The 15,360-nt window shown below is 44.7% G+C and overlaps 1 protein-coding gene across 1 annotated transcript in view; it reads left to right on the forward strand.

Moving 5' to 3' along the window:
- PAPPA2 (pappalysin 2) overlaps nt 1-9,147 on the forward strand; it is a 170,531-nt gene extending 161,384 nt beyond the window's left edge. Inside the window, exons 20-21 of the mRNA XM_077825344.1 lie at nt 6,540-6,638; nt 9,073-9,147. Coding sequence (XP_077681470.1) covers nt 6,540-6,638; nt 9,073-9,147 — 174 coding nt within the window. The remainder of the gene's footprint in view (nt 1-6,539; nt 6,639-9,072) is intronic.
- The last annotated feature ends 6,213 nt before the right edge of the window (nt 9,148-15,360 follow it).

The following is a 15,360-nucleotide window of genomic DNA, read 5'->3' on the forward strand; positions in this document are numbered from 1 at the left end:
AACAAATAAACTAACAGCAGCGAGTTGAAATGTCAAGCTATATCGGAAAAACGGAGGCCTTCGTCAATGCCATGAAGGGCTGGCCTACATGTAGAGAGAGGCTGGAGCAGTATTTTGAAGTAAATGAGATTCCCCCAGAAAAAACATGTAGTAGCATTTCTGAGTGTAATGGGAGGAAAAACATAGAGTTTAGTACGCAGTCTGATGTCCCAGAGAAGCCATCCAGCAAAACCTTTAAAGAGAGAGTGCAAATAGTTCAAGGGCACTTGTCATCCAAGTCCCTGAGTGTAGGAGAATGGTTCAGGTTTCATAAACAGAATCAGCTTGAAGATTAATCTATTTCCTCCTTTGCAACAGAGTTAAAAAAATTATCAGAACACTGTGGCTTAACAAGGCCCTAAGAGACAGAATTGTGTGTGGACTGCTTAATGAAAGCATACAGAAGAGGCTCTGAACTGTAGAAAATCTTACCTCTAAACACGCAGTAGAAATTGGAGTAGCAATGAAAACTGTTGCAAGGGATGCAACAGAATTGCATATCAGCCTTCAAACAGAAGTTGGAAAGCATAAACTATCTGTAACCCAAGGCAAGAACCAGTCCACTCAGCAGACAGACACATCATCAATGTGGAAAAAAGGTTCCATGCTCCTTCTGACTGCCAATTTATAGACTGCCTACTGCAGAAGCTGTAATAAAAAAAAGTCATAGCCACGCAGTTTGTCACGCTAAGAGAAATAAGGAAGAGACTAACACAGCGTATAGAAAAAGGAATATCAATGTACATTCTGTAGACAGAGGCAGTAGTGATACATACTGGGAGAGTGGAGTAGCCAGCCTCAGTATATATAGTGTGAGCAAAAATGACAAGGCAGCAATCTGGTTGACACCCCAGGTGGCAGGGAAAAACACTTAAAATGGAAAAGGACACCATCTCTGCAGTGTCTGTTATCTCACATTCAGAAGATGAGAAAACTTTTAAAAATACAAACTGAGGAAGACACCAATGTTACTAAAATGTTATACAGAAGGAAATACAGTGCCAATTGGAGTGATGCATGTGACTGTGGAGTATAAACACTGCTTATTGTTATTAGACCTTATATGTCGTTGAGAAAGGGGGGCTGGCCTTGTGGAGCCATGAATGATTATGTAAGGATCCTCTGGAGTGGATATCTGTAAAGATGCTGCAGTCACTTTCAGCAGACTCCCCTAAAACAGCCGAACAGCAGCTAGAAGGGATACTGAATAGGCCTTGGGAATATTCAAGGAGGGCATAGGAACTCTAAAACACATGAAGGCTGAAATAATCCTACAGGAGAAAGCACAGCCCAAGTTTCACAAAGCTCAACCTGTCCCTTACGGTATCCGCTCAAAGGTAGACGCTGAATTGGAACGTCTGGAAAGGGAGGGCATACTTTCAGAAGTGGCCAGGAGTGAGTGGGGAACTCCTATCATTCCAAATGTAAAAAAAAAATGGTGCAGAAAGGGTGTGTGGAGTGTTTAAGAACACCATAAACCTTGTACTGAAAGTTGAAAAATACCCCCGCCTCGATATTTTTGCTACACTGGCAGGGGGACAACAATTCAGCAAAACCGATTTGTCACAGGCCTACATACAGATGGAAGCTGAGGAAGAGTCTAAGGCATACCTCACAATCAGCACACAAAAGGGTCTGTACCAGCATAACTGGCTAGTGTTTGGTATTGCTTTAGTTCCTGCTATATGGCAACGGGCAATGGACCAAGTTTTGCAAGGTGTCCTGAGAACACAATGTTATTTGGATGACATTACTGTGACCGGTGGAAGTGATGATGAACATCTGGAAACCCTGAAAAGGGTATTAAAATGTCTAGGAGAATATGGGTTATGAGCTAATTGCATAAAATGTGAATTTTTCAAGGACTCAATGGCTTATTATGGACACATTATTGATGTGCAGGGCCGACATAAATCTCAGGAGAAGATTAAAGCTCCACCGCCAAAGGATGTGTCACATCTTAGATCATTTCTGGGATTTATCAACTACTATAGCCGATTTGCACCAAACCCAGCAACCATATTGCATCCACTGAACTGGTTACTGCAGACTGGTCAAAAGTGGGTTTGGTCAGCTGAGTGTCAAAACATTATCCTGGAAGCAAAACAATTGGTCACATCAGACAGTGCACTTTAACCCATCCTTGCCTATTAAGTTAGCATGTGACGCTTCCCCATGTGGAATTGGAGTAATTATATGGCTCAGAATGCCAGGCATCAGTGAGATACCCATAGCATTTGCTTCAAGATCGCTCACAATGGCAGAACCTAACTATGCACAAATAGACAAGGAGGCTTTAAGTCTGGTATGGGGTGTGAAGAAATTCACCCAGTATCTATATAGGAGAAAATTCACCCTTGTCACGGACCACCAATCCCTAGTAGCAATCCTACATCTGAGGGAAGGAGTTTCTGCGACCTGTAGTTTGATCAAGCAAGAGACCAGGAGGAATCCCACACCAGCTGAGGTTTATGAAGCCGGAAATAGACTGATATCCCTAATCTGGCGCCCTTTTACACACACAAAGGTGACCTTACCATAAATCAAGGGAATGTCATATGCGGAATTCGTGTTGTCATACCTAGTAAACTATGTGCAAAAATATTAGAAGAGCTCCATACAGGACATGTAGGGCTAGTAAAAATGAAGGGACTCACCAGAAGTTTTGTATGGTGGCCAGGCATTGACCAACAAATACAGCAGCTCGCTCAGGGAATGTTCGTGATACCAACATGAATAGTGCATGCCTAAACCAGCGCCATTACACCCCTGGGAATGGCCATCAGCTCTCTGGCCATTTCTACATATTGATTGTGCAGAAACATTTTTAGGAATGATGTATCTAATAGTGGTGGATGCCCATTCCAAATGGCCAGAAGTTGTTTTTTTTTTTTTTTTTTTTCATGAAAACCACCACAGCTGTACAAACAGGAGAAAAACTTCCAAGTTTCTTTGCAAGAACTGGACTGCCAGAGCAAGCTGTGAGTGACAACGGTCCTCAGTTTAGTTCAGAAGAGTTTCAGCGAGACATGACGAAAAACCATATCACCCAGACATAAATGGCTTTGTTGAAAGGTTAGTACAAACTTTTAAGCAAACCCTGCAATCCATGGCAGATAAGTGGTCATTACAACCGAAGCTGTCATGCTTCTTGCTGGCATATCGAAACACAGAACGTACCACAACGAACCAAACACCTGTAATGCTGTTTATTGGCCAAAATCTCAAGTCACCTTTTGGACTTATTAACGCCAGAGCTACATCTACAAGTTAGAAATCATCTAATAAGTCAAGCGATGGTGAAGGACCAGTGCACCCCGTCAGCTACAAGTGGTTCAAACTGTTCTGGCGCGTTGTTATCGGGGACACAGTACATGGCTTGCAGCAATTGTTAGTGCACAAACAGGTCCTTTGTCCTACATCGTACAAGTGGCACCCAATGTGTTTTGGTGCCACCACACTGACCAGTTGCGAGATTCGGGTGTGATTCCGTGGCTGACAAAAGAGGCAAAATTCGGAGAACTGCCAGTTGTTCCAACATCGGTGCCCCAGTTTGACACAACCACCAATAACATTATGCCTAAAAGCAGCTGCGCTGAATGACCGGCGTCGTCCAAGGGAACATCTGAGTCAGACATTGCTGGAAACACACTGCTTCCTCAAGGGAGTGCTCAAAATGTTGGCAGATGCTATCCAGAAAGAAAACGCAAGCCACCTGAAAGCCTTGATTTGTAACTGGACCTTGTTCTCCCCCGCCCCCCCCCCCACACACCCCCAAGTACTTCTGAAGTTGATGTGCTCATTTCATTTCAGGGAGCAGAATAGAGGTGATGTAGGGAATGTTTTGAGCAGAGTGTTGAATCTGTTTACGTGAATTTGCAGATATAGCTTCTTAAGCAGTTGCTTATGTTGAATCCGCTATTATATAGTGGGTTACTATGTTTTTCATCTAATACAATACACAGTCAGTTAGCCCTCACGGTTCCAAGTCTATGCACGTCAGTAATTTGTGCTGTGTCCACAATACACAACAGTTACCTCTGTCAGCGTTGCTTCTGCATCAGGAGAGCTGCGGCACTTGTGGTGCCTGGTTCTGCGTTTTGGCTTCCACTGTTGTGGGGATAATGCCATTGTGTTTTACTGCTCATTCTCAGTAACGCGTGCCTTGGCTAGATGGGGAGGGTTCTGCTAATGGGGGGTGAACCTCGGAGGTTTGGAAGTTTGGTTCAGATCAATGCTCAAAAGGCTGGATGTCCATTTGGGCCGTCAAATCCACTTTGCTCTGCAAAATGGAACTGGTAATCTGACAAGATCAGGATTTCTGGCTGTATTTCTAATATGTCCCACTCCTGATGGGAATAATCTTTCCAGGGGCTTTTGGTGCAGGTCAGTACCCAATAGCATGGAGACTAGAGCCAGGTGAATATTTAATTCCTAATAATTTATTCAATGAATGCTGCCTCCTTTCTGTTATGACTAGAGTGTGACATCACATTTATGTGTTACTTGAGTTTATTCATGAATTTCTCTGGTAAATAGTTCTCAGTTGCAGCTTGTTCCTGAACAGTTCATTGCAAATACTTCAAATTCATGCAATGGTGTTCAGTTGCACAAGTCACATGTCCTTGTTTCTCATCCCTGACTGGGTATTTCTCTTCCATGATTATATGACTCCTGTAACTAACCAGCAATGGTGCAAATTTTGACTTGTGTGTTTAAGTGTAAGCTTTGCAGTCAGAGATCTACCCTGTTGGGTAGTTGTGCAATCTGAAATTCCCTTTTGTCTGTGAGTTAAGTTTATTCACTATAGGCTTATCTGGTCTGGGGATTTTTTTTAGCTACACTGATAGAGGTGCACCAATGCTAACCCAAGATGAATACATGCTGCATTATTGTAAAAAGTGACCTGTACCTGTGTGGCTACTGGGGTAACCTACACCAGTGCCAGCCACTTTTTACATCCATGCAGTGCATTTGTACTAGGGGTTTGTAGCAATGTAGCTACATCAGTCTAACTACACCAGTGGAAAAAAATCTCACTGTAGGACAAGAGAGGTGTTTTCCAAGGCACTTAGGTGACTTAGGAGCACAACAACAATGGGACTTGTGCTCCTAAATCACTCAGGTTCTTCTGCAAATCCCACCCAAAGGCTTGAATATTCCCAGAACATGAACACAAAAGGGGGGTTGGAGTGAATTTGTTTAGCAATTCCAGCAAATGTTCCTGGGCATTTGTTTTGCAGTATTGGCCCAGCTCTTGTAAGGACACACAACAATGAGAAAGTTTTACAAAATTGTTGTGTAAAAGGCTGAGTTTTGGCTGAAGGTAAAGGCGGATGTGCAGGGGAGTTTTCCAGCGCCTCTCTCTAGTCATCATTAGGCTGGGGTCCTCTGCAGTGAATCACAGTCACAAATCAGGGGCTGAATTTTGCCTTGCCCCCTGTGGGCATGCAGGAAAATGAAGCAAAATGGCACAAGAACCTCATCTCCCCTTGGTGCACTGGCCAAGCATGACTGTGGTTCTTGTGCTCCCATCTGGCAGGAACTGGAGGAGTTTAATGTGGAAGATGGTGATAGATTCCCCAAAGGAGGGTTGTGATGAGGTTGGGGCCCTGGCCGTGTCCCTTTTCCTGTGCAGCAGAGATGCCGTGGGGCTGGCACAGAGGTGGGAGCATTTTGCACTCTGGATAAGGTTATCATCAGGGTCTGTGCTGTGTGACTCTACCCAGTGCTCCTACGGATACTTGGGAGCTAAGCTATAGCATCTTGGATGGATTTGCCTGCCCTTTTTCTTAGTCCCAGGCAGATGAACCATTTTCTGTACTGAGCTCTGACTGTGTGATCAATAGGCAGAAACTACACAGCCTCTCTCATACTTAGCTGTACAGCGTAAGCCACGAAGCTCAGATATGAAGCCAAGTTTTCTCAAAGTCTGGGCTGGGGAGATTTTGGAGTCAGTCCAGTATGCAGTCAGTCTAGGGCCCTGATTGCACTGTGACATTGACTTCAGTGGAGCTGCATTGAACTGGAGTAACTTAGTGGAAGAGCAGGCCCACGTAGCTCAGAACTGGTTCTGAACTCACCCAAAGTTCAGAGGCATTTGATTCTGAGGTTTGGTTTGGTCCATTATAGAGCTAGAGCTGGCTATCACCTCTGGATTTCAACTTTTCTGAATTTCAGGGTGTTTGGTTTGGGACCTTCTCTAGTAGTATGTGGTCTTCTAACACACTTCCCTCACTTTTCATGGCTGTACAGAATTGCTCCTCAAGCCATGGCCTACACCACCTTCAAAACTGAGCCCCACACTGGCCAGCTGATAGACTGCTCTTCTGGGGACACTTTCACTGTCAAAGCTGTGGGGAAGTGTGGCAGGGTTGGGCCGTAGACAGTGATGGTGATGCATGAGGGCTTTGTTGAAGTCGCGGGTCTTGGGAGGAGTTTTCCATTCATGAAGCATTCTAGCCAGTCTCCACTCAGCAGTTACTCATTTCTCTCTCTAGCCTTTCCAAGCAGACGGCTGGTGTGACACCATCAATAACCGGGCGTATTGCCAGTACGATGGGGGTGACTGCTGCTCCTCCACACTGTCCTCTAGGAAGGTAAGTGAGCTTCCCACAGGAGGCAGAGGGGAATGGGCTGAGTTTAAAAATAAGAGCTCAAGGCAGCCAATGGTTACAGGCTTTGCTGTACCTTGGAACAGAGCCTGCAGGATGATACCCATGCAAGTGGAAAGCATACCTCAAGGAGCTTGATCCAAAACCTACTGGGGTCAGTAATTGACCTAAATGGGCTTGGAGTCAGGGCCAATGGGACTAAATGCTCAATCCAACTCTCAGAGACATCCATGGGACTCTTTTTCCTTCAGGAAATTCGTCACTCAGACAGCATCAAGTTACTACAGTAAGATTTGGCATTACTGTGTTGCGTGACTCAGCGTCTCAGTGATGCAGTGATTTTGTCATCCCTCCCAGTTTCTTTCTTTCAGTCAGTCATGCTGGACTTGGCCTTTGTATTCCACCTTAGAAAGCTGTGCCTGTGGGTAATTTAGCAGTTGCCTCTTTTGATTTGTGAATCAAGCTGGCCCCTCTTTTTCTCCCATCCCTAGCTCCCTTCTTTACTACCCCTGCCATCACACCCTGGTTTCACAATGTTTCCTTCCAAAAGACATCCAAGAATAAAACAAACCTTAGGGCACAGTTACTTTCTCATTCCAAAAATATGTGGGTCTGGTTCTTTTCTTCCTTCCCTTTATTATGGATCTCAAATCATTTGTCCTTTCATCACATATTAAAAAAATGAAAATCAACTGCTAATGTGTAAGCTGGATGACAGGAAATGGGTGTTGTGCTAAAATAACTAGAGTAGAGCACCTACAATTTCACTTGGCGATTTTACAGAATTGTGGTGATACATTGTAGGGACTGAGTGGAACTCTGGTGATCCTAATAATGTTGGCATCTTGGAGATGGAGAGAGGTGATGTGGTGGAGGGCAGGGGTCGGTAGGGGGGAGGTAGCAGTTACCTAGCTCCATTGTGAATCCTCCGAAAAGCAGTCAAATCAAACCACTGAAAAGAACGACTCGTTCCATCTCCTCAGAGCCCCACTAGCTTTTCGCATGAGCACAAAAACCCACTGACCTGCTTTGTTCATATGATCAGAAATGGAGGAGAGTGAGACATTAGGCTCAAATACAAAATGACTGGCACAGACCTTTCATCAGATCAGATTGAAAGAACCCAACACGTCTCTAAATAACAAAGAATTCCCGGCTCCGAGTTTGGTTTGTATGAAGATCTCCAGGAGGAAGAATGGCTTCCTAGACCCTCATCTGTCAACTCCCTTGCCTGTGGTACCCCTTGCTATAGTGTTACTACAGCCCAGCTCAGGAAGATCCCAATAGCAAACTGCTGCATGCAGCAACACCGGGAGTCTTGCTGCTACCAATTAAGCCACATAGCAAAACAAGCTTACTTGGTTGGGGGAGGTCAAGGACTGGAACAGGAGAGGGTGCTGCAAATCGGGATATATGGGCACTGGCAGAGCTGGAGGATTCAGTGCGGTTAGAGCAGGGGGTGCAGGTCAGTCCAGAGACCCCCTAAGTGCAAATCACTTCATAGATCTAACCCTACCCCTCACCCCTGCATACACACCACCCCCCCCCCCAACTTTTTTCCTGGAAATCTTTTGTTTTAGCTAAAAAAAAAAAATCTCTCTCCTTTTTTTTTTTAAATCAATCCTCCCCAATTTTCAGTTTTTTGTCAAAAATTGAGAAAATTCCACCCCAAAAATTGAAAAAATACCATTAAATTTGCAGAAAATACCAATTTTAACAGTTCTAACCAGCACCTCTCCCAAGCTGCCTCTGTGTTCTCAACCTCTCGGCTTTCATTTAAAAAAGATGGTCTGTAGCTGTTATGATTGCAAAATATACCTTGACAACATGAACCCAATGCAAACATCTGCCTGAGGTTGCACACAGCATGAAACAGTAGCACTGAGGGGGCACCTGCCTCATTCGACGCTGTGGTTGTTAACTCAGATGCCAGGCATGGTCATGAACACATGCACTGTGGCCTCTCAGATGGTAGGAGCTTATTTTGTGGGTAGAGTTTGGAGAAGTACCTCTACTTCTCCCCACTCTCCACCATTCAACCCCTGAAGGGCATGGAACATGTCTTAAGATATGGGCTGCACCCAGTATAATGTGGCCCAAAACCTGATTGAGCCATTTGGGTGCTAGTGTGATACATAAGAAGAACCATACTGACCTTGGCTGGCTCCTGTACTGGCTATCTGGGTGACCAGTCGTGCCTAACTTCATTCCTGACCCAACTCTCAATGAGTCATGGAAAGACCCCAGTTGACTACAGTGAAAGCCCTAGGTTAGCCCTAGTTATTGGAACCAATTAAAAAGTGATTGGTCCTTGTATTCTACCCTCTTGATCCTCAGAGGGGCTCATTGTAATGAGGTTTGAGATCCCTTTTCCAGTGAGCGACTCTGCAAACCCATTTGCTTCTCTCCTTCCCCTCAGGTGATCCCATTTGCTGCTGACTGTGACCAAGATGAGTGCACCTGCCGGGACCCAGCAGCCGAAGAGAATCAGTAATGACACCACGAGCGGCTTCTGTGGGCGAGGCGAGCAACAGAGGAATAAATGTGAAACAACCGGGGCCGGTGGGAGAGTAAAAGGCGGCTTGGGAGAGGAAAGAGGAGAATTGGGAGGAGGAGATGGGAAGGGGTCAGAATCAAAATAAGGATGATCTCTGCATGAAATTGGGCACAGGCACCCAGCATTCTGAGGCATCGTATGAAAGGAGGGATGTGCATGATGAGGAGAGGTGGGGAAACAAGTGAGAAGATGGTGGATTGAGAGCGGGAAGACAAATCTGCTCAACACATAGTTACACTTCCTACCCTTCTATCACCCCCTTTCAGAACCAAAAGCGAGATCCAGGATCTGAGCCAAAGCCCAGTGAACTCAGCAAGGAGGAGTCTTTCCATTGACTTCAGCCAGCTTTGGATCAGGCCCTAGAGCCAACAGATGAGAAGCTGCCATGGACACTTTATGTTACTGTATCAATGGTTTGCCACCTACGAGTGTCTGTGTTTGCTCTGAATTTCCTCACTTCTTACTTCCTCTACTGTATAGGCTTCATTTAGCAAGGTTGAGGCAGTTGTGATCTCTCTGCAAATATTTAAACATAATTTTATATATATATATATATATATATATTTATATATATATATTATATTTTTTTTGCTGTTTATTAAGCTGAGAAAGAATACCCTTTGTAACACCCATGCTGCTGTGAAGTACAACTATTGGAAAAAGTGGTTGGAGGTTGGAAAAGAAGTGAACTTCCCATAATTTGCTGGGAGGGAGAGGGAAACAGAGCGACACCAAGCAGGACCTTTAATTCTAATAGCAGATGCCTTGCCAGTAACCCAAAATTAGGGGCAAATGCTAAGAAGTATTGAGCACCTACAAATCCCAGGGACTTCAATGGGATTTGAATGTGCTCAGCTTCATTCAGAATTTGGCCCTAAGACAGTATTTGAGATATGGTTATCCTTCAGAATATATGACAGTACTCTTGAATAGCTCTACCAAACACTACAGCTTACTATAGTGTTACTACATGATGGTTAATCTTGAATACTATAGTGCTATCACTTGAGAATACTTCACTATGGCCTATTACTACAGAATTTTCTAGGGTGGTTCATTATGCCAGAATACTCTAGTATGTTCCAGTGTTCTAGAATACTCTCATATGGTCCATTACTCCAGAATTTTCTAGTATGGCTTGTTACTCCAGAATACTCTACTAAGGGCCATTATTCTAGAATACTCTCGAATGAGCTGTCTCAGACTGTGTTATCATCCTAGTCACTCCTTTGTTCACATTATCTTTCTCCCCCTTCAGTTGTTGGTGACCTGGGTTGGAAAGGAAAGTGTAAGAGCCAGACAACCAAGAACGTCCCATCCATAAAGATAAGGTCCATTCTCCTTAAAACCTCCTCTCTGGTCATGGGATCTCCATGATACAAACATGGTATTGGCAGCTTCTCAGAGGACACTTGGGAGATGCTGCATTAGCTTAAACCGCTTCCCAGGAGAATTTTTGTGTCTTTTCCTTTTTTTTTCCTTTGGGGTTCATTTTTCTGATCTTCATTGCCCTTAGCTTATACCATAAAATATCAAGAGATCTCTTAGCCTGACCTCTCCCTTCCGTAGGTCACCAATGAAATAATTCACATGAGTTTCTAATGAAGTATGATCCCAACCAACAACGTTTGGATCCAGAACCAGACTTCCTGGAAGTTCACATAAGTGGGTTGGAATCAGCTCATGGGAGACAGATGCCAGACTTGGGACTTAGAGCCAGCTGTGAATTTCCCCCAGTGTTTGAGATTTTTCAGATCTGGGGTTTCGATGAACCCCCTTTTAATTCATAACAGATTTTTGGAATCACTTTACAGAGGGAGGGAGGCAGGTAATTGAAGAGAAATAGAAAAGAGGGGTTGAGGGGAGGAGAGAAAGGGGATAGAAAGATGGGGAAAGAGGAGCAGGGAGAGAAAATGTGACTGTCTCAAGGTCTCTCTGCTGTTGGATTAGGGCTGAGGAAAGATCCAGCCAGAGTTTTTCCTTTGACAGTGGAAGGTTGGAGGAATGGAGCAAGCTGTGAAGCCAGTCTTGACCAGGCCCATTTCAATGTGGAAATGCTCCTCTCCTCCGGCTGAGGAGAATCTGAAGGGAGAGTGACTCAGTAGGGAGACCAGGGAATTTCAAAGGCCAGCATGCAGTTTCTGTGATTTTTGGCTCTTGCTGGTCTGTTTGTCAGGCCTGTCAAAAGGGGACCTTAAGGGTAAACCCCCCTGCTCTACTGTGTGGGACCCTACATCAAGTCCCATGTCTTGGTCTCTCTCCCTTCCCTGAGCTGGGAGCGGCAGAATACATGCGCAGCTCCAGGGAATAGGTGGAAGGCGAGTCAGTGTGTCACTTCACTCAACAGTAGGGCTTCTCAAAACGTTTCTGTTGAAATTGCTTATTTGATGAAAAATTGAGGTTTTAACTAAGCAGAATATTTCACAGAAAGGGTCTGCTTTCTGTGGAAAATTTTGACTAAACACCTGAAAACCAAAAAGTTTGCAGTTTTCAGCCAAAATCTGAAAAATTTTGATTTGGAAATCCTGTTATGGTGCCTCATGCCCCCATTCTTCTCCATGGCCAGGCCCCCAGCTGGACTACATATCCCATGATGCACTGTGGTGAGGGACTCTTCGGATATACCACAGTGGCTTAGCAAGAGGGCAGATTGTAGTGCATCATAGGAGAAGGAGGTTAGAACATAAGAATGGCCATACTGGGTCAGACCAATGTCTGTCTAGCCCAGTATCTTGTATTCTGACAGTGGCCAATGCCAGATGCTTCAGAGGGAATGAACAGAACAGGACAATTATTGAGTGATCCATCCCCTGCCGTCCAGTCCCAGCTTCTAGCAGTCAGAGGCTTAGGACACCCACAGCATGGGATTGCATCGCTGACCATCTTGGCTAATAGTCATTGGTGGACCTATCCTCCATGAACTTATCTAGTTCTTTTTTGAACCCTCTTATACTATTGGCCTTCACAACATCCCCTGGCAACGAGTTCCATATGTTGACTGTGCTTTGTGTGAAGAAGTACTTCCTTTTGTTTGTTTTAAACATGCTGCCTATTTATTTCATTGGGTAAACACTGGTTCTTGTGTTATTTGAAGGGGTAAATAACACTTCCTTATTAATTTTCTCCATACCATTCATGATTTTATAGACCTCTATCATATTCCCCCTTAGTTGTCTCTTTTCCAAGCTGAGCAGCCCTTGACTTTTTAATTTTGTCCTCATATCAAATCTGTTCCATCCCCCTAAGGACGCTATATCCACTGGATCACCCTTGTCAACGTTTGTTGACACCCCCCACCCCACCCCAACCAAAGAATTCTAATATATTGGTGAGGCATTATTTCCTTTTACAAAAGCCATCTTGACTCTTCCCCAACAAATCATGTTCATCTGTGTCTGATAATTCTGTTCTTTGCTATAGTTTCAACCAATTTGCTTAGTACTGAAGTTAGACTTACTGGCCTGGAATTGCCAGGTTCGTCTCTGGAGCCATTTTTAAAAATTGGCGTCACATTAACTATGCTCCAGTCGTCTGGTAGAGAAGCTGATTTAAATGATAGGTTACATATCATAGTTAGCAGTTCTGCAATTTCATATTTGAGCTCCTTCAGAACTCTTGGTGAATACCATCTGGTCCTGGTGACTTATTACTGTTTAATTTATTAATTTGTTCCAAAACCTCCTCTACTGACACCTCAACCTGGGACAGATCCTCAGATGTGTCACTTAAAAAGAATGGCTCAGGTGTGGGAATCCCCCTCACATCCTCTGCCGTGAAGACCAGGAGCTGAGCCCATAGAAGAATGTGGGGGCATGAGGCCCCTGAACTACAATTCCCATGAGGCACCACAATGGTATTTCTGAATCATAATTTTTCTGGGTTTTAGCCAACAATTTTAGATTTTTGAATTTTTGCTGGAAAGTTGAAATTTTGCAAGGAAAGAATTTTTTTCCAAGCAGCCTTACTCAACAGCCATATAAGGAGCTGTGCTGATGGGCCCATGCACTCTTCTAGATGTCTGATGCCTTTAGAATAAGGGGAAGGGGCTAGAAAGTTGGGAATCCTCTGATAAGAAGCTTCCTCTTTGACAACGGCTCAGTGTCGAGTCTCCTCTTCAAAACAAGCTGCAAGAAGAGCGAGGGGTAGATGCAGCCCTGGTGTAAGTGAACAGAACTCCACTGATGTCAATGGAATGACTGCTGCTCGCACCAAGGCTGAGTCTGGCTCAGAATGAGAACCCAAACTCGTGAAGGTTGGGCAGGACATGCATTCTGCACCCTTCTGGTTTGATGGCAGAGCGCCATATGAGGCTGCTTGCATGTTTCCTCAGCGTTCAAGCTGCCACGTCCCTTTGGTTCATGCGTTGTGATTATGCAAGGCCCCAATTCTAGCAGGAAACACTGCAGTGAGACCAGAAACCAAGTTCAGATCCTTGCCACAGGGGCAGTGACATGCCAACAAAGGGGTCATTGCAGCTAGAATGCTGTAGGCCCAGTTACTGTGGCACAATTCCACTTGCTTCAGCAGCACTTGCCCTGGGGTCACTGATAGCAGAGTTTAGCAGGGTATTGTTGTTTTTGAATCAGCACTAATCTGTAGTGATGAATGAATTTTGGCATCACGGGTTTGGATGAACACCCAGAGAAGGGGATGCCTATCATAACCTCTTTGTTCTGTAGCATTTAGCTGGGAATCTCTTGGGAACAGGCTCTGCTGTGAGATTTTCAGGACAGCAAAACCTTGGTTAACTGAACTCACCAGAGGTCAGTAATGTCCCCCAGGTTTGAAGCTGCTAAGCAGCATTCAGGGCCTAGTGCTGCCCAAACAGAGACGTAGCTGATGATAGGCTCTGAGGGCAGCTGGAGTGGCCCTGTGTGCAGGCTGGGGACTGCAGAAATGCTGCTCAGGATGTGTGGAGTAAGGGTGACACTCAGTGGGGAGATGGGAGAATTTCAAATATCTGGTTTCAGAGTAACAGCCGTGTTAGTCTGTATTCGCAAAAAGAAAAGGAGTACTTGTGGCACCTTAGAGACTAACCAATTTATTTGAGCATGAGCTTTCGTGAGCTACAGCTCACTTCATCAGATACATACCGTGGAAACTGCAGCAGACTTTATATATACACAGAGAATATGAAACAATACCTCCTCCCACCCCACTGTCCTGCTGGTAATAGCTTATCTAAAGTAATCGTCAGGTTAGGCCATTTCCAGCACAAATCCAGGTTTTCTCACCCTCCACCCCCCCACACAAATTCACTCTCCTGCTGGTGATAGCCCATCCAAGGTGACAACTCTTTACACAATGTGCATGATAATGAAGTTAGGCCATTTCCTGCACAAATCCACACAAATTTGTGCAGGAAATGGCCTAACTTCATTATCATGCACATTGTGTAAAGAGTTGTCACCTTGGATGGGCTATCACCAGCAGGAGAGTGAATTTGTGTGGGGGGGTGGAGGGTGAGAAAACCTGGATTTGTGCTGGAAATGGCCTAACCTGACGATTACTTTAGATAAGCTATTACCAGCAGGACAGTGGGGTGGGAGGAGGTATTGTTTCATATTCTCTGTGTATATATAAAGTCTGCTGCAGTTTCCACGGTATGTATCTGATGAAGTGAGCTGTAGCTCACGAAAGCTCATGCTCAAATAAATTGGTTAGTCTCTAAGGTGCCACAAGTACTCCTTTTCTTTTTTCAAATATCTGCATCCTACTGCCTCTGCCCTTCCCAGCCTGACTTCAATAGGAGCTGCAGGTGCCTCTGAAAACCAGGCCACCAATGTAGGTGGGGAATTTTAGGCTCTCGGGTTTGAAAAGCTTTGCCTTATGGACTAGCCCCGGGTCCCACTGCTGATGGAAGTGTTTGTCAGATGCATGCTGTGGGCAGATGCTAGCTAACGTTACACAGTAGGCACAGAGAAGAGTATTCTGGCAAAAGGGGATGCCATGGGGTGGGAAAGCTATGTGGAATACCAGGGTGAGAGCAGCTGAGGACAGAGCTGATGGGAATTCCAATAGAGAGTTTGCTTCTCGTGAATCAATAGCTTTTATGTAACAAGAATCTCATTCTTCTGTAGTAACACTGAGCGTTTTGTTGCCTTAGGGTTTCATTCACAACTGAGACTGCTGCTATTTTTGTTTTTTTGT

Source organism: Eretmochelys imbricata, chromosome 8, assembly GCF_965152235.1.
Source record: "Eretmochelys imbricata isolate rEreImb1 chromosome 8, rEreImb1.hap1, whole genome shotgun sequence".
NCBI classification, from domain to species: domain Eukaryota; kingdom Metazoa; phylum Chordata; order Testudines; family Cheloniidae; genus Eretmochelys; species Eretmochelys imbricata.